This window comes from Callionymus lyra, chromosome 12 (genome assembly GCF_982586985.1).
Source record: "Callionymus lyra chromosome 12, fCalLyr1.hap1.1, whole genome shotgun sequence".
Taxonomy (NCBI): domain Eukaryota; kingdom Metazoa; phylum Chordata; class Actinopteri; order Syngnathiformes; family Callionymidae; genus Callionymus; species Callionymus lyra.
The window spans coordinates 24,233,306-24,257,338 of NC_141829.1; the positions used below are offsets into that span (position 1 = coordinate 24,233,306).

Below are 24,033 nucleotides of genomic sequence, written 5' to 3' on the forward strand. Positions count from 1 at the left end.
ACTGGGGTCTAGTCCAGACAAAACGAGTAACCTATGGTAAATAATTGTGTAATTACTGTCAAATATATGTTTTATTGTAGTTTATAATTCCATACATATAATTAAAATGATAAAATGAAATGATAAACAAATGAGATTGAAATAAATCAATAAATAATCTGGTTAATGTAGAGTTTTAAAGGCCCAGCATTCATCTACAATCCGTCCAGGGCCGGGTCTAGACAGGCATGTATGAGGGGGCAGCCACAAATCTTGAGGGGGCATTGTGCTGTTACTTACTTACTTACATGTAAGTTTGAGGGGGCACAACATTTATTTGAGGGGGCCAGGCCCCCTCTTGCCCCTGCCTAGACCCGGCCCTGAATCCGTCCATAACTTGAGACAATTATTTTTGCATCGTCAAGGTTATGCACACAATAAACTGACTTTGTAGTAAAAGTTTTATCTAAAGTTCCTTCTGCTTCTTGGATTTGTTGTATGCGAGTTTTTACTCTTTTTAACCTTCTTATCAGTTCAAATCCACCCAATTGAAACAATTCCACCAGTAAATATCCAGCATATTGTAAAATATTCTACATTTAAGTTACATGTTATTAATGTATCATATTATCTCACTCTCATGACGCCAGAATGTGATACTGCTGCTAAGAGTCTCCCGGGGCAATGTCGCCCCCTAACGGTGAAACGGCGGAGCTGCCCGGAGATCACACGACCGGGGGTTGTTAGCCTGTTAGCAGAGCGTTAGCAGTCAGACGTTGAAGCTCAGGAAACGACGTCTCCTGTTTGCTGAGACCGAACCACAGCTCGCCTGTGTCTTGTTCTTCGTAATCGTCGCGGAACCTCCCACCACAGCCGCAGAGGTGGGTTTTCCTTTGAGATGTGAAAGAATGGGTGCTGAGCTAGCTTGTGCATCACCTCCTCTCTCCAGGGCTGTTGTTTTTCTTCTTCGATTGTCTCCAGTAACTTCATCTTAAAACTTAAATTCATTCAAGTCGTGTTTTTATCCTTAGACGAGACATTTACTTAAAGATAACGACGGAGTGCTAGCTTGTAGCATGACTGTCAAAACCACACTTGTTAGGCCCTTTTCCACTTGTTTGTCAATAAATGGATTGTCGTGTGTTCCAGCTGGATAATCACATCAACATCTAAGAAACGAGCATGTGATCAGGAAACATCCTGCAGCACATGATTTGGAAACGATAGAGACAGCATTCGATCTGGGTGAGTCAAAATGGCAACATGTGTATTCTTTTTTTCCAACGTTAAACACTTTTTTGCTTCACTAGGTTAATCATCTAACTGGTGGGAGGTGTGCGTAACCATGACAACCAAAACATCCCTGTTGAAAGTCATCCTACTCGGCGATGGAGGCGTCGGGAAAAGTTCCATCATGAACCGCTACGTCACCAACAAGTTCGACGCGCATCTCTTCCACACCATCGGAGTGGAGTTCCTCAACAAGGACCTGGAGGTGGACGGCCACCAGGTGACCCTGCAGATCTGGGACACGGCCGGTCAGGAGCGCTTCCGCAGCCTGCGGACGCCGTTCTACCGCGGCTCGGACTGCTGCCTGCTCACCTTCAGCGTGGACGACAGCCAGAGCTTCCTCAACCTGGGCAACTGGAAGAAGGAGTTCATCTACTACGCCGACGTCAAGGAGCCGGAGAAGTTCCCGTTCGTGGTTTTGGGCAACAAGTTGGACGTGAGCGAGAGGCAGGTGTCTGCCGAGGAGGCTCAGCAGTGGTGCAAGGAGAACGGGGACTTTTCTTATTATGAGACGAGCGCCAAGGATGCCACCAATGTAGCCATTGCTTTTGAGGAAGCGGTGCGAAGGGTCCTGGCTATGGATGAGAGAACAGACCACCTGATCGCCACAGACACTGTCAAGCTCCATAGAAAGCCACGTTCGGCGGCCGCCTGCTGCTCTTAACGTCTCTTTATTGCGCTGAACAACATTCTATGTAAATCAGTCAACATGAAATAGCTTTCAAGGCAAGGCTAACAAAGTTAGTTTATGGATCTTAATGATGATAAAAGAATGCGAAATCATTTCCTTAGATTTACTGCAGTTCAAAGGACAGGGTTTTGAGGAGCAACAAGAACAAAACAGTAGAAATGATTCCACTAACACTCAACTTCCAAATGAATAATCTCTGTATGTAGATTGCAACGGAAAAAGCTTGTTTAGATTTAGTGATATAAATGTACATTTTATTTGCTGTAAATTGATTGAAAGCTACAGCACTAACACAGATTACATTTGCACCTCTCTGCTTCCTGATGCAGACCAGATCAACATGCATGGCAGTCGTCATTTCAAGGTATATGGAAACCTTTATTAAATGTTTCAACTATTAACATTAATGAAATGTGTAATGGAATTCGTTTTCCCTGTCAATGTTGTCCGATTTAAATAAATGAGCAATTTTCTTAAAGGGTGAGATTGACGGTAAACAAAAGTGTAGCATTTAGAATCAACATGACAATGATTTGTTTTCTTTTAAGAAAGGTGAGTGAAATGGAAGATAACTTCTCAAATATTGAAAGAGAAATGGCATAAAATGTTGTATGACAATTTGACTTTACTAGTTGTGTTCTCTTGTGTGTTGTAAATATATTAAGAATGACTACATGTAAATTATAACAATAACTACATTGGCAGAATAACCTGTTTTTTTTAACCTGCTTATTTTAATATGATCTTGCTGTTGAGAGAAAAACACATTTCATTTGTTTTGCTGTTAAATAAATCAAATAAATCTTGTGTTGCATGAATGCGTTTTTTAAACCATCTAAGTAAATAGTGAACATGAAAGAGCCACTGAAATCAATAACAGACCAACTTTCAATTAATGCAAACTGTTTATTTTCCATCATTAAATCAGTTAAATATTTACAGAGGTTATTATTATTAGCGTCCACGTGGCGTGATGATTAACTCAAGAGATGTTTTTTACCAAGGAACTGGACTTTCCGCTCAAACGCTGACGATCTAACCGGTGTGTTGATTTCGTAGAATGGGTTCATCGCGAACTGAAAGAGAATAAATTATTACTTGCACAAAACGATTAGACTTGACAGGAGAAAACTTACCTTGATATACAAATCATAAACATCATTAAAGAAGTTTTTGATTCCATCTTCTTGTCGAACGTCATGCAGCATGATGAATCTTATATGTGATCGCTCATTAAGGAAAACGGGTTTCATGTTAGGGCAGGAAGTTAGAGGGAGTCACGGGTCGGTAAGGATATGTCCAGCAGTGACGAAGGCAGAAACAAACCACTCGTTGAACTTGTCCACTGTTTTGAGGAACATGCTGTTGGACAGCCACATATTCTCATCCACCAGATCCAGAGCTGCATGTGCGATGAACTGGTTCAAGTGACGGTGGTCATCCTACATCATTGACAAAACATCATAAGCCATTGTTTACATTTGTTAGACATCTCTGTGTAAAAGAAAGCCAAGAGTATCTCAAAAAGATTAACCTCTATTCCAATGTTAAAAAAGGTACGGTTGATGTATAAAACTGAGCATTGTATCTGGAGTGTGAGTCTGAACAAATAATGGGGCAACACACTTGTTTTGTAATCTAGAACTTTCTATTTACATTCTGCACGAGTGAATTGTATTTTTTAAGCTAACAATATTTACTTTCGCACTAGTATTTGTCACAGAAGTGTAAGGTTACTACATTAGAATGCGTGGTTCCTATATATATATATATATATATATATATATATATATATATATATATATATATATATATATATATATATATATGTATATATAGATATATATATACTGTATATATAAACAGGTATATAGTTACAGTCATTTAGGATTGGACATATTGAAGATAAAATAAACTGATTTCCATCAGAACTATTTGGGATTTTTTTTTTAAAAGAAAACTTGTACCTAAGAAATATTAAATACGAAAAATAAATAACTCATGTGTAAGTGAATCAGACCAAGTAGAAAATTGACTAGTAACATTTACTCTCTCATTGATATATTTATAAATGTGTGAAACAGCTTTACCTTTGCTTCAGTCTTCCCAGCTGGCAGGAACTCCATCTCAAACACTGGGTTGTCTTGATGGCCAACCATCACAAAATAAAAACTACCAGACATGATCCACTGGCTTTTTCTTCAAACCTGCTTCCGCTATAGTTTCAAAAGTAAAATGACAAAGACACATGTAACAAACAATAGATGTATTAGCATTTAAACGAATGTAAATACCACAAGTTAACAAGCTAACATTAGCCGCGACAACGTAAATATATGACAACGTGCAACTCGGCTACAGTGAGTTAAGGTAACATTTCATTATTCAAAATGATTAATTCTTTAGAAGAAATGTACAGTATTGAGTATATTAAGTGTATTTGCTCACCGCTTTTATCGCTTCCTGGTAAACGATCAGGAGCTGTCGCGTAAAGATGACGTCACTGAGTTAAAATTAAGTTGAATTTATTAATTCACTTTATTTTTCGTATTTATATGACGTGAATAGCGTTTTTTCTATTCGCTGTCATTTTAACAAATCAATTCATATAATACTTTGATCGCCTAACATAGAGCACGATTGCGTCATAAGTGGTATCCGGAAATAAACGTCCACTTCAAACCATAGTACGCGGAGTCAGGGACGCACTTCTCCGTTACTAAGTGATACATTGTTCCCTAAATTACTTTTTAAAGATTCGTTTACAAAACGTATATCTGCGAGCTCCCGGTCATAACTGAACTGTAGTTTATAAGCGGTTGAAACATGCTATGACAGCTGAATCTTCCCCTTCTGTCGCTTACTGGAGGAAATTCCAGAGATGTCATCCAGGGATGAAGAATCGTTGTCTCGGGATGAGCTGAGAAAGAAGCTTTTTCAAACCTTTAAAGACAAGGGAATGCTGGACTCCATTAAAGTAAGTACTAGCATTTTAACAGGTTCCTAAATATTTGAATCTTGTTGTTGATTTACTTTCACGATCCATGTAATGTGTCACTACTAGGTCCAGATCTCGCAATACATATAAATAAACAATATTTATTCATGATAATAATAGGAATCAGTGTTCAGAGCTGTTCAAGTAAAAAGGTTAGGCAGAAAAAGCATGTGGATAGATGGGAGTGTTCTATTTATCAAATCCCCTTGTTTATGTTTCAGTAAATGAACGTAATCATCTACATGAAATACAATATTCATGATAACATATCCACCTTATCCCGTGTAACCTGCTACAGGCTCAGCTTCGTAACCAACTTATCCAGGAGCTGAACCCTGCTCCTCTGCGGAGATCGGAACCGGCCAGAGCCGAGCCTCTTCTTGTCACAGCTTGTAACAACATTATTGCTGATCATCTCCAACATGCTGGGCATGAGTACACTCTGTCTGTCTTCTACCCTGACTGTGGCCTTTCTAGAGAAAAAGTAAGACCAACAATATATGAATTGAAAGAAGTGCAGGTTTTACTCGCACTGGTGATCTGACGTTCCGTTTTTGGCAGGTTCTAAGGAAAGAAGACCTCCTTCAGCTCCTTAAAGTTCACCCGCACTCGGAAATGTACATTTCATTGGTAATTATTTTTATCATCGTCTTACAAATTGACTTGCACATACAACTTTTAAAGGTTTACCTTTTTTTTACAGCTTACAAGTAACAACAGCGATGGAAATAGTATGTATCAAGTGATTATTTTACAACTTCGATGTCAAATTATTCGTATACTAACTTGATTTTTGTCTTACAGGCTTTTTGATGAACCTGCTTACACACCTGACCGGCCATTACAACTACGCAAAGTGTAATGACGCAGACACACAGACAACAGCAGCTAGACCTGGAGAATGTCTTGGTATGATTTAATGTCAGAGATTATTAACTCTGGCGTGGTTGATATATATTTGTTTTTGTCCTTATCATGTGTTCATCACAGTCGAGAAGTTAAAAATGATCGACCAGGAATATGAAGGTGCCATTCACAACGACAAACGGTTTTCCTTCCAGTCCAGAATAGCTTCTTATAAAAGAGAATTGGAAACACAGATGGAAATGGAAATGAACACAAAGGTATAACAAACTGTCTCAAACAACATTGCGTTTTGTTTAACTTGATTCTTGTGATTTTCTTTTCCCAGCTTGAACATTTTAAGAATGTGGAAATTGCCAAGGTTAAGATGGAGGAAGAGTCACATTTTCAGAAGGAGTTCCATAACCTAAAGAAAGATCTGGAGATAAAATTTGAGATGAAAGCAAAGGCTTTGGCTGACAGAGAGAAGAATGCGATAGATCGTTTACAGAAACAACAAGAGGTTTGTTAATTATATCCCCATGTGATGTTGGCACTCATGAAGACGTCAATAATCGTTTCATTTGCTTCAGATCGAGGAAAAGAACTTGTACATGGAGCGACAAATGCTTCTGAAAGAGAGTGACAAGCTGCGGAGCAGAGAGAATGAGTTGAAACTGAGCACTGAATCATTTGAAAAGTAAGATTCTTGCTTTTCTCTCAATTTTACATTTGGTTGACAATCCTGTTGCCGCTCTGTTAACCCTCCACAACTTCTGCTATAAGACCTGATGAACACAGACATGCACGTTTGCACAGGCTGTCTCGGTACAATAACCCCTGAGTCCAAAAGTGTTTTTATTGGAAAGCCACTTGGGATCTGCTGTGAGGCAAACTTTTAAACTTCTGTCGTTTTAGGATGTGCCAACTCCATCAGGAAAAGGTGAAGACAACTGAGGATCTTCTTCGAAGGAGAGAGCTGGCAGTGAGGACATTAGAGGACACACACGACCAGAGGTTGAAGAACGAACTTTCCAGGTATTTAATATAAACACTGATTACACTTCAGCATTTCGACTGTCTCCAATATATTGTCATTTGCTATGATATTTTACATCATCGATTCATCTTTTTACTATTTAAATTTCAATTGATTGTTATAATTAGACACTTCTTTATGTTAAAGTAGAGTGTAAAGATGTGAATGTGAAGAACAAGAAGGTTGTCGGTTCGCTTTTAGATCGGTAGGGAGCCAACTTGTGAACTTTCTGGTTGTCTGTTCTCACACGTGTGTGGGTTTACTACGGGAACTCCGTGTTCCTCCCACAGTCCAAAAACATACAGAGGTCGATTGGGAACTTGGAGAAATTCTCCGTAGGTATGAGTGTGTGTGTGAATGGTTGTGTGTCATTGTTTGCCCTGCGGCAGACTCCCGTCCTCTCCAGGGTGTCCCCGAGACTGGGATAGGCTCTTGCCCCCCCTGCGACCTCGATAAGGGAATAAGCGGCATGGAGAATGAAGCCTCTGCCATCTTCAACAGTGTGGTCTGCTGGGGGAGCAGCATGACAGCAAAGGATAGGGCTAAACTGGACAGCCTTATTAAGAAGGCCGGTTACGTCCTAGGGCGCCCCCTGGATCCTGTGGAGGAAGTGACTGGAGGGAGGATACGGCGCAAGCTGGGCTCCATGAGGAGGAACTTGTCTCACCCTCTCCAGCACACACTGAGGGCATTGAGGAGCTCCATCAGTGATAGGATGCTCCATCCCCGGTGTGTGAGGGAGAGGTACCGCAGGTCCTTCCTCCCTACTGCCATCAGACTCCACAACAAGAACACACCAAGATAACTATTTAACTGCACCTCTTGTTATTTATGTAAATATGATTGTGTATATATTATATAGCGCAGATTTATCTTTTATTCTATTTAGATTTTCTTTCTCGTTTTTATTTCTGGGTGTTTTTATTTCTCTTGCTGTTGTTAAACCGAATTTCCCCTCGCGGGACTAATAAAGGTTTTCTGATTTTCTGATTCTGAATGAATAAATCTTTATAGAGAATATGCTCATTTTTTGTCAACTCAGACCATCGTTAAGTTGTTTTTGTTTATTTTTATCTCATCTTGTCATTTATTTTGGTTTATTGTATATTACACAAAAAAATCGAACAGTAATTTCAAACAGTGGCACTTGTTTTAATGTGATGATGTTTCTCAATACTGACTTTTTCTGTGTCAAGTGATAATTTTTCTGTTACCAAATGTAATATCATGTGATCAATTATGGTGTTGTCGTGTTTTTTTTCACTTTCTTGGGAAAGAAAAACATTATTTTATGCAAAATTAACTAATAAGTACAATTAATTGAATTTCTTCTTTTATATCTGAGACTATATTCCAGTCTGCAGTGATGGTTAAATAAAGCTATAAAAAAAGGAAATGCATTGGAAAGATAATATCTTAACCAGATTAAACTTGAATTATTGTATACATGTTGTTGGGTTAATTTGATTTTGCATTACGATTTTTAAAATATCTCACTCTGTTAGGTACCAGCTTGAGTTGAAGGAAGAATACATCAAGAGAACTGAGACGCTCACAGAGAGCGAGAACAAGAACAAAGGTAAATATTGGATCAACACAGAGGGGACATTTTAGTTTGTGCTTGGACTCAAATCTGATTAATTTTGTTCTTCAGAGGAGACGGCTCGTATCCAGAAAGAGTCGGCTATTGTAAACGCCAATTTGGAAGAGCAAAATAAAATGCGCGCAGAGGTGCAGAGACTGCAGGTAGATGTTTAGTCAATCGGAATTTTTCATAATAAGCACAGATTTACTTCACTTGCTTCCACACCTGTATCGTTCCAGGCCGAGCTCGAGGCGGCAGAGCAGCAGACGTCGCTGCTGAGTCAGCAAAACGAGCTGCTGAAGGAGCGACTGGATCATGTGAGCGACTACCCCGTCTTGAAAAAGGAGAAAGTCCAGCTGCAGGAACAAGTGCAGCTGCTGGGGAGGCAGTTGGACGAGGCCCAGGAGCAGAACCGGCAGCTCAGCGCAGGTGAGCGGTTCCCATGTTCCTCAGAGGAGCTGTAAAACACTCCAATTTCCCCGAGTCGGCCAGTCAAGCGTGAGAAAATAATAACATCTGGGGTTGATACACAGGTTAGATTTTGCGTGGTCAAAAAACAGGCAAAACATTTCGGGATTTTTTTGTGCTCCTGAGATAAATCAATTTCCTCTAAAGCTTCAGTCTAAACCCTGGAGATAGTCCGTCTCTGTGATTCCAGCTAAGCAGAGATTTGGATCTGCTTGATCCATCTGTGAGTAAAAAAGATTCTGGTTTCCCAGACTGAGTGGAAACGGAGAGAAAAGACGGGGCTGGAAGGATGAGTCTGAGAAATTAAAAACGATTTAATCTAGAGATGTTCTCATGTAGTTATCTTTATGGAAGTTGTCTGTGTTTAAGGTGTTCTGAGCGCTCCTCTCCAGGGTGTCCCATCCTCTCAACCAATATCAGAGGCGGTGTTCATTATTGTGATTTTGTGTGTGTGGTTGAGTGTGTTCATCACTTTGTCATTTGTGAGTGAATTTGTTAGTGTGTTAGTATGTGCATGTTTAAGCAGGTTGATGTGAACTAGTTGTGTATTAGTGTGTACTAGTTGTGTATTAGCTGTGCGCTAGTAAGGACACAAGAATGCAGAATACTATGTTAATATATTAGTGTGAGAGTGTGTCTGGTATGTAAGTAAGTACGTAATTTAAAATGTGAGTGAGTAGATATAGTAATGAGGAAGTATATGACCGTGTTAGTATGTGTGTGAGTTAGTACATGAGTAAGTTAGTATATAAGCAAGATAGTATATGAGTGAGTTAGTATGTGATTATCTAAGCATGTTGGTGAGTTAGTATATAAGTGAATTAACATGTGAGTGAGTTCCAATATGAGCGAGTTAGTATGTGAGGTAGCAAGAGAGTCAGTTTGTATGCACGTGAGTTGGTATGTGTTGCATTTAAGCAGTAGTAAAAGTTGACTGCATCTACAGTACATGAGCTCCTGGATCCAGGAATATCTACAAGGAAATTAAACACAGTATGAACTTCCACAGAAATAACTGAACATTTCATTGTTTTATATCACAAGTATTATCATACACCTAAATAGTTTAAGATGAACCAAATATGAAGTCTGAAGAAGACTAACATTTCCAGCATTCTTTAACAATTGTTCTTGTCAGACATCAGTAAACCATCTAAAGAGGAGCAGAGCCTGCAGCTGGAGCTGCGGAGGCTGCAGAGTGCTCGCCGGCTGGACGAGGAGGAGTTCCAGCTGCAGATGCAGATGCTGCAGAAGCAGCTGCAGGCCGAGGTCAGTCACACTGCAGCCTCTGGGTTGTGTGTCAGTGGGTCATGTGCCACTGCTCTGTGCAGGTGGAGCGATGCGGTCACCTGAAGGTCCAGCTGATGGAGAGCGAGGAGAGGTCACAGTGGCTGGCTGGTCACGTCGAGGAAATCAAAACGCAACTTCGTCAATCTCAACAAGGTATCATCTCACTCACACACAGACCTGTCAACAAGAGAGTCACCCAGGAAGAGTTTTGCTATACGGATTCAAAATCAAGTTAGCTGCTTAATCCCTTAATTATAACATTATTCATAGACTTTAATAACTAAAATCACATTTTTCAACAATAAAAGTAGATAATTAAAGTCCAGGAGTGACTTTGATAAGTCATATCTTTTTAAGCTGTAAGCGAAGGTGTGGAGGAGGAGAAATCATGCCAAAAGCTTCAACACTAGTAACTTTATTAAACATCTAAAGACTCATCACGACAAAGAATATGAGCAAATTGAAAAAAAGAAAGATGAAAAAAAGAACAAAGCAGTTACCTGTTCTGTAGACATGAGAGAAACTTTCAGTCGACTGCGTAAAAGTCATCACTAACGAACGTTGTTGTTAGTGTTAATGTTGACTTCATCATTGGAATCTGCCTCAATCAAACAAATAAGATAGTTTGTGTTCAATACCGGTTGAATAAAGACGGACAGTGCAGAGTTCCATGTGTGTGTGACGTCATCGGACGCTCTACTAATTTAACAAACTTCCAGGCGATCAATGGTGACACAAAATACATTTAACAAGTCTAGTCATAACACTCTTAAACGCTTTACTAATTTACTTTTAAATATTTTTGATCACAGATTAAATGATGACATTTATTTTAATAATACCTTTGTTTTAAATGTATATTAAACCTTTACAATAACATTTTATCTTAATAGAAAGTTTTTTTATGGCTTATATTTCAATTGTGTTGATCACGGTTCAAATGATTATTTTCTAGAAACTGGTGAATCGGCAGCAATGAGTGAGATAGAAAGGATACACCAGGATGACAGCACTGACAGATACTGGATATCGCATGTTGCTCCAGGTTGTTTGAGACTTTTAATGCACTTAATTGTTAATATAAGTTAGAATATTTGTTAATATTTTGAGAAGTACTTACTACAAGAACTTTCACTTTTGATCAGAGAAAGTATTTGCTCAATTCTTTGTTGTAAAAGCCAAAAAAATGGTTGTTTCTTTTAAATAAATAATATATCTTTGTTACTACAGTATTGCAATATATCGTGATATATCGTAACATCACACTCATTCTTACTATGTTGTAAAATTAAAGTTTTTTTCCCTATTTAAATGTTGTCACAAAGTCAAGAATTCATATTCATAGCACATTTCAACTAGTCTACTTCCATTTGCCTTAAATATTTCCACTGTTGTTTCTGTTCATGTTTTACATGCCTGGTTTCCTGCAATAGCTAAAGAGACCACAAGACTTTGGCCCCTCGCAGTTACAGCTCTGAGTATTATCACAGACGCCTCTCGTTTGTGCAGCAGCGAAGAGGGATTTAGTTTCTGTGCATGTTTCTGCCATTAGTCCTGAGTATGTGTTTCCATCTCTCTCACGGTGGTCGCTCTTTCCTATTAGATGTCAACTGTCCTCTTGCTCTGTTTTCTCTCTCTCTCCTCGTACACTTGACGACAACAGCTCTTGAAAATGAAGTGCTGCGTCAGCACAAACCATCGTCCCATGTCGACCGCTTAGCCCCGGAGCTCAGTCCAGACATACCAGACATCTTTGGGGACAGGACCCGACCGAGAGGCAGGACGGGTCATGACGGTGTTTGCACAGCAGGTGGACACAAGTTGCTGTGGAAGGACTCCCCGGACAACGACAAGGAGATGGTGGCAGAAGCAAAAGTGCAGATCCTGGAGCTGTGGAAGGAGGCAGAGACCTTACAGGAGGCTTTCAGAAACTACCAGCAGAGGGCAGCGCAACCCACCGCGAGTCTTATGTCGCCTTCAAGACCCTTTTCTCCTCCTGTCCAGTCAGACAGACAGATCTCTTACCTAACTCAGCAGCCGAGACCAACTTACACCTCCAGAACTGTCCCCTCAGAATCTACAAAGACCTCAGCACATCCTCATTCACATGTTACCAACCAGACAAACAAAATCCAGCTGAAACACTCGGGCCTTTTCGACCATCAGCACTCAGTGGTTCGAAGCTCACAGAAACAACAATCGCCTCCATTAAGATGTTTATCTCCATCCAGGAAGAACCGCCCAAGAACGTCCACGGAAGGTATTTCCAACTCAAACGCAGACATTTATTATATGTAGTATCGATTTTCAACAACACTGTTGCACTGTTAAAATTATTAAAAAATAAAATAAAATTTATATATATTTTTTAATTGGCTTTCAAAAAAGTTTTTAATTTTGTAAAGTGTGTACACAATAAAAAAGATTTTTGTTAAATTTACAATGGGCATACATGTTTATGGCGTTTGTTCATATTTGTGTTGCAATTAAACTTCCGGCTGATAGATGGCAGCAGTCATTACGTCCCCCCGCAGCTGAGGGAACCAAAAAATCCAGAGAGATCTGGGAGATGACTGAGGCTGAGAGGATACAGTCGATTGGGCAAATTTTGGTTTCAAAACAAATGACAACAGGTGACTCAGAATATGAGTCATGCGGTCTGTCAAGTCTGCAACGCCAGAGTCATGCTCACAAGTACTAGGACAGTACCACAAATATATCCTTGTTCCTACGGTATCAGAATATATTACAATAATTTATATGGTTCCCTCTGTATAATGGTACTTATGACCAGATTCTTGCTAACACACACCCCTGTACAGTATATGCATGAATCATGATTCAATACTTTCTCTCGCAGTGTTTCCTGTAGACTTGTCGGAGCCAGTGTTGTCCTGGCAGTTTGCAGAGCAGATGTCTATTGTTCCCGACCTTGCAGTCGACGACGACAAGGTGTTGAGCCCGGGCGACTTTTCCCCCAAACTTCCTCGGAGTCCACAGCTGCAGAGCACTGCGAGAGACCCACCCAGGTACCATCTGGCAGGGCTTCACGAGCGAGGCCAGGCAGACACGAGTACTGAATATAATTAAGGATTGAGTGGCTTCACATCTGTTTTGGAATCAAGGACAATAAAAGTCAGGGATGAAAACAAGATAATTAATCTCACATTTCTGACCCGACTTCATCAGATTTGCAGTTTGGAATGTGCTTGAGTCAAATGTTGTTTTTGGACTTGGAAGACCTTTTTTCATTACTCATAACTGTTAAGAAGTATATCAGTGCTTTCAGAGTGTTGAATGGTTGAATTTAACATTTTAAATGTTGAATTATTTTAATTTGTTTTTAAGAATTGAATTTGGAAAAATTGAAATTAATCATTTCTGTAAAAAAAAAGTTGGATCTGTTTTTATTTAGTAATTGAATTTAAAAAATGATCTCAATGAACAGGGGGTTTTTTTACACATAATTCCAATAATTCAAAACATTTTTATATTTAATTTAAAAGGCTAGATCTTAAATAATATTCAATTGGGAAGATGTAATTAGAATATATGTAAAATCGAAATAAATGAATAATTTGGAAAATATTGAATTATTAAAAGAAGAAGAAAAAAATAAAAGAAATACGTTTAAAAAAATAAACATATGGTTAAGTGCAACCATTCAGTATTATGATGGCACTGATATTTCTCCATGTTGTCTTTCAGTGGTCCGAACGTTCATTCTGTTGCTTCAAGTGCTGAGTCGTCACCAAAGCCAGAGAGCATCAACATCGAAGATCTTACTGAGGAGGTTCCAGGTACATGATATCTTCTTGTTGTAAAACATTACTATCTAGGGAACACTTTGCTTGTTACTTCTGCAGTAAGTTTATGTTCACAACAGTGTTTTATGTTGGCCTCTGAAGAGCATAACTTATTTCAACTAAATCTCCAGAAAAGTTACTTACGGATAAAGGTGGTGTTCTCTTGTTTCATCTGGATTTAGGAAGGTTTTATCAATTATTTGTAAGGCTTTAATGACTGCTGTAAATTAGTTTAAAGAGTCGCTGACGTGATTTTGGAATTATTCATCTATTAATTATTTCCATTTTTAACAAGCAGTTTAGCTTCACGCCAGCAAAGTATGACAAACATAAACTTTCTCAAAATAAACATATGTTTTTTAACTCTTGTGTCGTCTCCACTACTGGGTATATTTCTGTTAGCCAGGGAGGTTGTGCACCTTGACCCAGAGACAACGCAAGGGATCCACCCGGGTCATTATGACCCAGGCAAGGGTTAATATGGATTGAGTCCAGAAAACAATCGACAACTGATCTGTAAACTGTTTGTACTCCGTTTCTCTCTGGCGGTCAGACCACAAAATATCAACAGAGATATCGACTCCTTGTTCAGCACTTTAGAAAGTTCTTTGCGCCATGTAAGTAAGTAATTTATATTTAAAGAGCGCTTTTCAAGACCAGGGTCACAAAGCACTTAAACAATCAAAACAATACTCAATAAAATATATACTTAAAAGATCAAGACAACATAAGACAAACACAGGAGTCTAGGAAAATCAGGGAAAAGCCTGCACAAATAAAAATGTCTTAAGGTGTTTCTTGAAGGAGTCAGTAGATCCATCAAACACAGAGGGAGAGGAAGATCGTTCCAAAGCTTAGGAGCAACTACCTGGAACGATTTCTCTCCTCTGGTCCTGAAGCGTGTGTGAGGAACCATCAGTAGATTCTGATCCACAGACCTCAGAGCCCGAGCTGGGGTGTAAGGCTGGATCAGATCACTGATGTAAGGAGGAGCCTGACCATGAATAAATCTGAGAGTAAGAACCAGAATTCTTAAATTAATCTTGAAAGAAACTGGCAGCCAGTGAAGAGAATTAAGGATCGGAGAAATGTGAGTTCTTCTACTACAACGGGTCAGATTTCTCACTGCAGAGTTCTGTATTATCTGAAGGCGTGGACCCATTCCTACTGAGTCACTAGTCTGTAGACTGTCGATCGTATGAACACATCACCTCTGGCTTAAGGAATGGGATACTTCTTCTCAACTTTGAAATCGTTTTTTAATGTATTTAGTAGTGATAGGTTGATGAGGCTTCATTAAACAGCTGTATCATGAATACATTGTTCTCACTACACAGTTGTTCCATGAATCCTCATCAACACATAACTATGATTACTATTTAAATTCATTATGAATTTTACAGTATAAGATTAATTCATTCTAAATATGAATACATAATTCCAACATTTAGAACAGAACATGTTAAAAAAAGATGCGATCGAGACGTACTAGGAGGTTTAGCTGTTATAAAGAGGGATAAAGAAATTACCCTGTACGCTGGTTGAAAACTGTGAAGGATCCAAACTCTAAGGTCAACTATGTTGGTGAGAATCCTTGGTTATGGAGGTCACATCTATGGGTATTTGTGAGAAAAAGAAAACGACTGATATCATGTAGACAAGTCAGGTGGAACATGATTTGCGTTAACTTTGCGGGTGAAACAGGCAAACACGTCGTGTCATCCATCAAGTGCACTGCGGTTCTGCCAAGACCGTCTGAGCATCGTCCACAGATGGTATCAGGCATTCGGGGCTTAAATCAAAGCCCAAAGTTCTTTCCCAGATCTGTCATGTTTTTTACGGCATCTACAGAGAATCTTCTCAAAAGCACCTGGATGTTTCCTCACACTGCCCGAAGGTCCCGGGACGAGCAAGGCCACATGTGGTTCCTCTTACGGCTTTTTAAAGCCCTTCTGATTTATTACGCCGAGGCCAATCGTTTTATATTCACGCTCCGTCAACGATGCCGAAGCGGAGCTCTGGAACTCCTTTATGCGAGGTTTAAATGTAGTCGGTCGTTAATGAGCGATGTGTCCTCTCGGCGGCCCGGGACAATGGCGAAGATGAGGGCAGCTGATTATGTATTCTCTGCTGGTCCTCTGGCTCGGCCGCATTATGGTGGAGCATAAAAGACCTCTTTGTGCGTCGCTCCCTCCAGATCCAGGCCGCATTCCAGAGCTTCTCCTGGACACTGGCGTCCCTCTCTCCAAGGAGGCCCCTGATGGCCCCTCTGTCCCCCGCCTACGGACTCCACCACAGGACCTCCCGGAAGCCCCGATTGACCGGCACAGCCCAGTGGGTGAGTGTTTGTTGGTATAATTTGAGCTTCTGTAAATGGCAATTTACTGTCCTGCCGCATGATACCACACACGGAGGTCACAAGGTGATGATGTCATCATCGCTGGACTCGCTGTTACTCCTCTTCTGTTTTGTCTGCAACTAGGGTTCTTCCCATCACCTCTTGGCGCCATTTTGAATTACAGGTGTTGAGGCTTTATCAAGGTGCACTCTCTGGTCACATGCTTGCTTGACGTTTATTCCTTTCCATAGACGCCCAACGCAACCAAATGAATTCTGGACAGCGCGGAATATTTTAGCTATTTTAGACACACTATGAAGAGGCTGTTTTTAAGTCCTTTATTTCATCATAATCAATCGCATCACATTAAAGGTCACTTCACAAATAAGGAAAAATGTAGCTTTTTATTCAACTTAAATATGGGGGGTTCTCTCTTTGGGTTTGAGGGGGGTGGTTCTACTTTTGCTATCTGCTTGATGCTTGTTTTAGTCAACCCATTTTTGTATGCCCCCTTAGCATTGCGCAGTTGCCCTCTAGGGGGAGCACAGGCGTCTTTGGGCAACAAAAAATTCTGTGTTAAAACTTTTACCGATTGGGGAAAAAGAACACTTTTTTCATGGAGCTGGTTCTACGTTCCACAACGTTTTGAAACGATAGTCCCCTAAAAATAGAAAGGTATCTATAATCCACTTCATTCCCTCCATCGGCCATCTTGCTTTTGCCTCTTACGTCTTGTTTTTTTTTTGCAGTCACACTTGACCAGTGGTTCACTCTTGTCCACAGCAGCAGTGAAACTTAGTTTGACCTCAGGACTGTAGACGACACTGGTCATGAAAGGGTTAATAAACCTGCTCATAAAACGATCCCTGTTCTAGAACCTTCTCGACACACGCCTGAAGACGAGCAGGCCAGTTGGATACGTGAAAGAAAAGAGAGGCAGGAGCAGAGAAGGCTGGAGCAGGAGCATGCCAGAGAGAAGGAGGTCCAGGAGCGGGAGCGGCTGGAGATGGAAATGGTAGAGATTGGAAAAAAAGGGCTGAATCAGGAGGAAGATGAGATTGAGAGATTTGTGTTATAGCAGGAGGAGCAGCCAGATGAAACGAGTGGAGAAGAAGAGAAGGTGGACGAGCAGTCCAAACCTGCTGAGGAGAATCCCCTGGACAAATACATGAAAATGGTTTTGGAGGCCCGAGAGAAGACGCACACTGAGGTGAGTCATGTGACAAGAGAGACTCGGTTAAACAGGAAGTGCTATCGTAGAAGAAGCAACAGGATGATACAAGTATCCATCTTCCTCGACTTGTTTCAGAGCCCGAAACAAGAGGCTGGAACTCTGAGCCCTGAGCTCAAGACCCTGTCGGACAAAGACAACAGGTGACTTCAAATGTTCTGATCCTGAAATCCTTCTTCTTTCAACCCGGGAGGCTGATTTCTGTCTTTCTTTCACTCCTGCAGTGTTGTGCAGTTTTCCCATCACGATGCAGACGAGGATGACTTCTGGTGAACTTTTTGTTTATACAATGTTGGTCTCATGAAATGTTCAAATAGTTCTTGAATATGATTTATTTTTGATAAAGTTGTTCAAACATTACGTGGTCCACTGTCTTTCTTGTATGTATTTAAGTATGAATCACTGCAATTCACATTCTGTAACTGGTATGTTAACAACATGAGTTTGAAGCTAATATAAGTAGATTTTATTAACTAGATTTTTTCTATAGTCACTGATGGTAGAAGAACTTGTATCCCTTCACTTGTGAACAAGGTCAATCATATAATTTACTCTTGGCTCGTTCCAAGCATTGCTTTCCAGGTTTAGTTGTCAATTAGATTGATTACATTTGTTGGAAAAATATAAATAGAATTAAACTTAAACCTACTGTATATCAGCTCAATTTATTCTGATCAATAAAGGAGACGCACAAACAAAACAGACACTGAATGTAGCCCAGCAGGAAAAGTAAATGAAAGACAAACACTGGTCATTTCATTTTTTTTTATTTACAAAAAAAAAATGCTGCAACATCAAAAAAAAAAAGGGATTCCAGTCAGACAGGAAGTGGGATTGTTGTCCTTCTGGTGATTGATAGGTAGCCTTCATTGTTTTTGTAAGATTTTGGTTCATTCCGACGCAGACTGCTGATACAGTCGTATTTTTCCTGCTCACTTTCACTCATCAGAACGCAATCTACTCCAATAACACTAAATTATAGCGCTTATAAAACAAAATGTTGGCGATCGGTTCGTCACAGGAATGCCTCGACATGAATGAAAAAAAAAAAAGCTGAACTAGCGACAATAACTACAAAGTATAAACCACTAAACTAGCACATGAAAACAGTTACACTCGGTAAGAAAAGGATTCAGGCAAACACTGCCTACTAAACAAGTCACATGACTTTTCCATCACTGCAGAGTCGGGAGGTTCATGCAAGGATCTCCCAGAAAACTCTGCTGACATTAACGATTAAAGGATTACGTAGCGGTGACTGCATGTTGAGGATAAACACAAAAAAAAATTGACAGCAAAATGAGTTTGTAAAAACTATTTTCGCCTGAAAATAGTTTTTACAAACTAGAAAATGAATCATTCAGTTTTTAAATTTAGACACAGTTCAAATCCTGCCGCGACACACTGTTGTGTGATCGTTCCCTACACTCCTGAGGTAGCGGTTGCATCAGCCATGACGGATCTGACCTTTTGAGCGAACCTGCGACCTCCTGGTCCATGTTGTCTTGTTTACGAATAAACAAGACAACATGGTGTCCGATGTTAAATTTGAGTTTTTGATCCGCTGCTCTACCGGTCAGCATTTCTTTTTACACCAACAACATATGGCAATGTGTGACATTCATTCAGCATTGAATTGATGATTTTAAAAAGGAACATAATAACTGTCTTTTGAAACTACATTAATATAGTGCAACTTTTCAAAACAACAAACAGATTTTTCGATCTAAAAAAGTTTTCTTTTTTTCTATTATAGTAAAAAAAACTATTGAAAATAAAAAATATCTATTTAACTTCTAATAATTATTGTTTGATAATAAATGTAATTATTGTAATTAAATTGATTTTATTGATTTTTCCAATGTGGATTTTTTTTTTAATCTTCAATTCAATGCCGTATGAATGTTGTGGTGTTTCCAGCCTTGTTTTTGATCTAAGAACATAAAAAAGAAGTTAAAATAAGTAGCTTGTTGGCGAGAGGAAGCAGAAACACTGACGCGTTAGTGTGTTAGTGCTGCAGGTTAAAGACGCTGGTCGAAAAAAAGTCTGTGTGTGTGTTTGTGTTTCAGATCCCTTATGAGTAGGAATTGATGCACTCCTTTGAGCGCGAGGTGATGTCCTGCAGCTCCCGCTCCTCCTTCATTTTGATGTCTTGGTAGGTGTGCATGTGACTGGCGTCCTTAAGGTAGGCCCAGTTTGCGGACAGAATCATGAGGTAGTGGATCTGGAAGAGAAGGGTGAGGTGGATGGCCGGTGAGCATGTCAGAGGAGCAAAGCAAAGCTAAAGAAGTGGCAACGAAGGGAGAATTCTGGACCCATAGCTCTTCGCTTTTCCTAAAATTAACAAATCTACAATTTCAAATGATTAAACAACAAACTTTGACAAACACCTGAATTCTCCCTTCATCACAGAAGCTAAAGCAACACTATGTCAGAATTGTTTTTACAGACACAAAATATTATTTTCTAGGTCATTATTAATTGGGTTAGGTGGTACATTTCCGAGCCTCTTTAATAAAGGGACAAAAATCAACTTTTTATTAACATACGTATTAGGGGCTGGTTCCCTGAAGTATTGCAAATACTTGCACACGTACAAAATAGATTTCTCATGCTAAAAATATTTACCACACATTTAAGAAGAAATTCTAAAACACAGATCTTGAGAGAACATTTTTGAGGAGACGAAAACGTAGTCTAGTTTTGTCATATCCAACATACAACATTTCAGTTTTACAGTGCTGCTGTCATATTTCCTGACTGCTTGATGATGTTTTTCACAGAAATAAGTAAATAGTTCCAGAAGGATTGAATAAAACATCAGCAGTGTGTTGCTGAGCTAAGATAGATTTCATTTCTTGACCTAGAAGTAACATCGACTTATCATGTTTACTATATCCTAGTTAAGCTTTTCGTTATGTTGTTTATACATTTCCTGGCTTTAGACTTGATTTAGCCATGATAAAGTTTTTCCAAAGTAACAAATGTTGCACTAAGGATAGTTGATATCTTTTTAACATCAGGTGCCACAAAACATTCTGTAACATTCTGTGAGGATTCACAACTACACTTGTTAGGTTGACATGTGAATAAAATACATATATTATCACCCTCTTTTGTTATCTTGTGGTTACCTACATTTTGGTTTCACGTGTCAATGTCGCAAACAAGTACTAATTTTATCCACAAAAAACTATTGAAATTTGCAGTAGTACGGTACATGCTAGCTGCGGAATACGGTTAAATACTAATACTGCACCTTTTTTTCTTTTTTTTTTTACTAATTGCTGTTTATTTAAACATTTTTAGGTTGGAAATTTTAGAAGATGTATCCGCTAGTTAGCTGTTAGCTGCTAGCTTGAGTTAGCATGCCAACAGTGTAGTTAAGACAGATCGTTCTTCATAGTGTTGCTTTAACCTTTCAAAAGTTTCACACACAAAAGTACACATTGTCACAGGTAGCTTGAAGGCTAACACCTGAGGAGCAAAGTTTAGGTTAGCAAGTGAAGAAACAGAAAGACGTGGCACATGCAGAGAAAAGGTTTTGTTGTTAGTGCGAAGCCAGTGAGTTTCCCCTCAATTGAACCCTCGACAGTGGTGGTTGTAGGAAATAAACAGGTGGAGCTCCGTTCGTAAACAAAGATGTTTATTTTATAAAGAAAGGCTACAGTCTTCAATTAAATATACCAAATAGTCAGATTTGTTTTAGCATGCAGGCTCAGTGTTAAGATAAAAACAGTCTCTTTAAAAGGCACGTTGAGAGAAAGAACATGAAAGTTCACTGCCCAGGCCCAACTTCATACAAAACTCGAAGATATGTTTGACATGGAATTGAAAAAAAAAAAGGGCTCAGGGCCTCGTTTGGTGGTCGTACTGGCCTCCTCTGGCCTAATGTTACACTACAATATACAAAGCTTATTACAGGAAGTGAAAGATAACACTGAAAGTTTCTGTGCAACGTGTGATGTTACGGTGTCACTTCTATCTTCATGACACCTTCACTGACCAGACAAGAATTCTTCTCAAGGGACATTCTAGGAAACTGGGTCATTTCACAATCTCAAACTATATTTTACAGAGTGAATTTAAGTGTTGTCAACGTTCAAAATGTTTATTTTTTTTAAACCAGACTCCAAACCATCACTTCATAATTTCAATTACGCCTTTGATACTACATTTCATGTATTTTAAAATAAAGGTTTAAATTATTTCATAGAAATCACCGCTTTTGTCTTTCCTAAACTTTCACAACTCTTTTCTCGTTCTCACAATTAAAAAACATCTACAGTGGGTGACATCACTTAAACCATTCAAGGAGCCAAGGTCTCAGGCAATGTTGCCACACTTTGGTTTGTTACTTCTTATTCTTCTTTTGTTTTCAGGACATTTTAAACTGAATACTTTTCTTGGTAGCTTAGCAAGTGGCTAACTAGATTCAGGGACAATTTATATCTTTGTATATGATGAAGATTAGAATTTCAATTGTGTAAATGAAATAACAAAATGTACTTTTTAACATTGAGTTTAGACAATAAAATGCCAGGAATACATTGAATTAAAAGGAGTTAATAGTGTGTGTTGCGGGTGGTAAAGACTTAATGCCTTAAATACTGTGACAGTCTTTCAAATGTCTTGAATGAGGTGATTTTCTTTCAGGAATTAAAAGGTGCGAATGACGCCAGTTTCGTAGAGTGACCTGTCAAATAATCTGATGTCTCCTCCTGACCTGATCTGTAGATAAACACTGCTGGGTTTAGGTCTCTGTGATGGCTTCATATAAATAACACTGTGACTCTACTTCACCTCAGTCTGACGGAAACTTTCATCGGTTGGAAACCACAAAGCTAAGAAAAAGCAAACAGCTATTTACACTTAGTCTCTAGTCTCGTGTGTTTAGTTGTGAGCGACGACTAGTGGACAGGCTAGAACTTAGTGCAGCAGTCTTCTCGACTCTTAAACTTCAAGACGGCAAAGTTATAAGTGGTAGCCATCATGTAGATCAGCTGGTGGAAGAGAACAGAAGAGATGGTAAGTGGACATGCCGGCGACCTTTAAAAGACCTTCAGTTGACTCTGACAATCATGCTGATCCGTTGAGCTCACACCGACGGTGTTTGGTTAAAAGATTCTCAGGTCTGAAGTTTCAAGTCTCGAGTTCAAAGTCCTCTTCGACTCATCATCAATCTCTTCATATCTACTACTTTTGACTGACTTTTTAATCACACCAGCAACATTCTTCCACTACACTCATGTCCCATAATGCACTGCAACTGTTAAAGCTTTTGGAATTCCTGGTCAGTTCTCTTTATTTATAATTTTTCAAAATACTGACGTCAACAATCACAGATAATTATATTTACTAACTTTAAAGTCTCCATTGTAAATGTAATTAAATATTCTCTAACACACCTCTGGCCCTTTACCCTCATGAAGTATTAATATTTTTATGAAAGTTGAACGAAAGTACTGATGAGTTCAATTTAGTGTGTTTTATAATGCCAATTTATTCCTAAGAATTACTTTTTTACGACTCAATTTCCCCTTTTTGTATCCATATTTAAGTTAAATAAATTACTTTTTCTATTGCCACTCAAAATAAATATTATTATTATAAATTGTAAATATATTTAGTTTAAAACGAAATATACCTCTTATATATACGTATTTTAGCGATAGATTTTAGAGATATTTAATCTTCACATATTTATTCATTTCAGATGAGAATATTTAAACAAAATTAATCTTAAAGGAATTTCTAAATAATCTCTTCTCTACCGACAGATTTTCATGTTAAACCAACTTCTCTTCCACTCCTGTCATGGCTCCTTCTTGTTCACACAACAGTCTTTCCACAAGGATATTTCTAATATGAAATGATGAGGGACGTCTTACCAGTGCGATGACGGTGGCTCCGGCTCCGGCGCAGGCTACGATGTACAGATGGTACGACAGGTAGAACTGGAAGCAGACGGGAAGCATCAGAGTGTGTGTGTGTTCAGTGTGTGACGGTGTGTGACGGTCAGGTCGACTCACCTCACTGGTGTTGCAAATGTCTCCTAGCGTGGATCCACAGGCTTTTCCCGGAGTGGCGTTCCAGGGGATGATTCCTGGAATAGCAAGCATGTCCTGTCACAAGATCCGACTAACAAGCAGAGTGAGAAGTGACGCTGCTGCAACATGACTTGTGTGTCTTTATGTTGACGTAAGTTGGTCTCATATGTTTAACTTATAATCGTTATCATAAAATAGACATTAAGGAATAGTCCAGACCAGAGAAGGCCAACATTTAAATCACAACATGAGGAACGTGTGTGAGAAAATAACGCTTTTCAAAAGAAAAGATTTGCCATGAAACTAAAAACAGATTTTGAGGGACATGTTTCTTATTATTTTAAGGGATAGTTCATCCAAAATGTTCTACTCACCCTCATGTCGACTAAGGGTTGGGATTCATTTCAGAGTAATCTGTTCCTTTT

General features: G+C 39.2%; 4 protein-coding genes across 6 annotated transcripts in view; 2 read left to right on the forward strand and 2 right to left on the reverse strand.

Moving 5' to 3' along the window:
* Nucleotides 1-706: 706 nt before the first annotated feature.
* Nucleotides 707-2,767, forward strand: rab9a (RAB9A, member RAS oncogene family). Its single transcript, XM_087804445.1, has 3 exons — nucleotides 707-860; nucleotides 1,129-1,224; nucleotides 1,290-2,767. The coding sequence occupies exon 3, from the start codon at nucleotides 1,325-1,327 to the stop codon at nucleotides 1,931-1,933; it is 609 nt and encodes a 202-aa protein (XP_087660571.1). The 5' UTR covers nucleotides 707-860; nucleotides 1,129-1,224; nucleotides 1,290-1,324; the 3' UTR covers nucleotides 1,934-2,767.
* Nucleotides 2,768-2,846: 79 nt separating this feature from the next.
* On the reverse strand, nucleotides 2,847-4,490 carry trappc2 (trafficking protein particle complex subunit 2). The gene is made up of 5 exons (XM_087804001.1): nucleotides 4,409-4,490; nucleotides 4,051-4,176; nucleotides 3,254-3,402; nucleotides 3,097-3,178; nucleotides 2,847-3,036 (listed from the first exon to the last, which is right to left on the reverse strand). Exons 2-5 carry the CDS (start codon nucleotides 4,141-4,143, stop codon nucleotides 2,938-2,940), a joined length of 423 nt encoding a protein of 140 aa, XP_087660127.1. The 5' UTR covers nucleotides 4,144-4,176; nucleotides 4,409-4,490; the 3' UTR covers nucleotides 2,847-2,937.
* A 165-nt stretch (nucleotides 4,491-4,655) lies between these two features.
* Nucleotides 4,656-17,918, forward strand: ofd1 (OFD1 centriole and centriolar satellite protein). 2 transcript variants are annotated; one of them, XM_087803649.1, is made up of 22 exons: nucleotides 4,656-4,937; nucleotides 5,257-5,442; nucleotides 5,520-5,588; nucleotides 5,662-5,689; nucleotides 5,763-5,867; nucleotides 5,949-6,082; nucleotides 6,151-6,324; nucleotides 6,395-6,501; nucleotides 6,720-6,839; nucleotides 8,346-8,419; nucleotides 8,495-8,586; nucleotides 8,665-8,854; nucleotides 10,032-10,162; nucleotides 10,225-10,336; nucleotides 11,847-12,443; nucleotides 13,044-13,212; nucleotides 13,892-13,983; nucleotides 16,187-16,327; nucleotides 17,203-17,342; nucleotides 17,406-17,537; nucleotides 17,637-17,701; nucleotides 17,783-17,918. In XM_087803649.1, exons 1-22 carry the CDS (start codon nucleotides 4,842-4,844, stop codon nucleotides 17,829-17,831), a joined length of 3,003 nt encoding a protein of 1,000 aa, XP_087659775.1. In that variant the 5' UTR covers nucleotides 4,656-4,841; the 3' UTR covers nucleotides 17,832-17,918. The 2 variants fall into 2 exon arrangements, 1 of the variants encoding a protein (XP_087659775.1); XR_015713163.1 differs by lacking the exons at nucleotides 17,203-17,342; nucleotides 17,783-17,918.
* Nucleotides 17,919-19,384: 1,466 nt separating this feature from the next.
* Nucleotides 19,385-24,033, reverse strand: part of gpm6bb (glycoprotein M6Bb) — a 28,983-nt gene continuing 24,334 nt past the window's right edge. Inside the window, exons 5-7 of one of the 2 annotated variants that reach the window (XM_087803657.1) lie at nucleotides 23,591-23,664; nucleotides 23,450-23,515; nucleotides 19,385-19,782 (exon numbers count right to left, since the gene is read on the reverse strand). In XM_087803657.1, the coding sequence (XP_087659783.1) occupies nucleotides 19,633-19,782; nucleotides 23,450-23,515; nucleotides 23,591-23,664 (290 nt within the window). In that variant the 3' untranslated portion in view covers nucleotides 19,385-19,632. Of the gene's footprint in view, nucleotides 19,783-21,187; nucleotides 22,562-23,449; nucleotides 23,516-23,590; nucleotides 23,665-24,033 lie in introns of those variants that run through there. The other variant, XM_087803658.1, reaches the window with a different exon arrangement.

Coding starts and splice junctions, on each gene's coding strand:
- ofd1 (XM_087803649.1), top strand. CDS start 4,842: ATGTCATCCAGGGATGAAGAATCGTTGTCTCGGGATGAGCTGAGAAAG. Junction 4,938..5,256: donor GAATGCTGGACTCCATTAAA/GTAAGTACTAGC, acceptor AACCTGCTACAG/GCTCAGCTTCGTAACCAACT. Junction 17,702..17,782: donor CTGTCGGACAAAGACAACAG/GTGACTTCAAAT, acceptor TCACTCCTGCAG/TGTTGTGCAGTTTTCCCATC.
- trappc2 (XM_087804001.1), bottom strand. CDS start 4,143: ATGTCTGGTAGTTTTTATTTTGTGATGGTTGGCCATCAAGACAACCCA. Junction 3,403..4,050: donor CTGGGAAGACTGAAGCAAAG/GTAAAGCTGTTT, acceptor TCAATGATGTAG/GATGACCACCGTCACTTGAA. Junction 3,179..3,253: donor TTCGTCACTGCTGGACATAT/CCTTACCGACCC, acceptor GCGATCACATAT/AAGATTCATCATGCTGCATG.
- rab9a (XM_087804445.1), top strand. CDS start 1,325: ATGACAACCAAAACATCCCTGTTGAAAGTCATCCTACTCGGCGATGGA.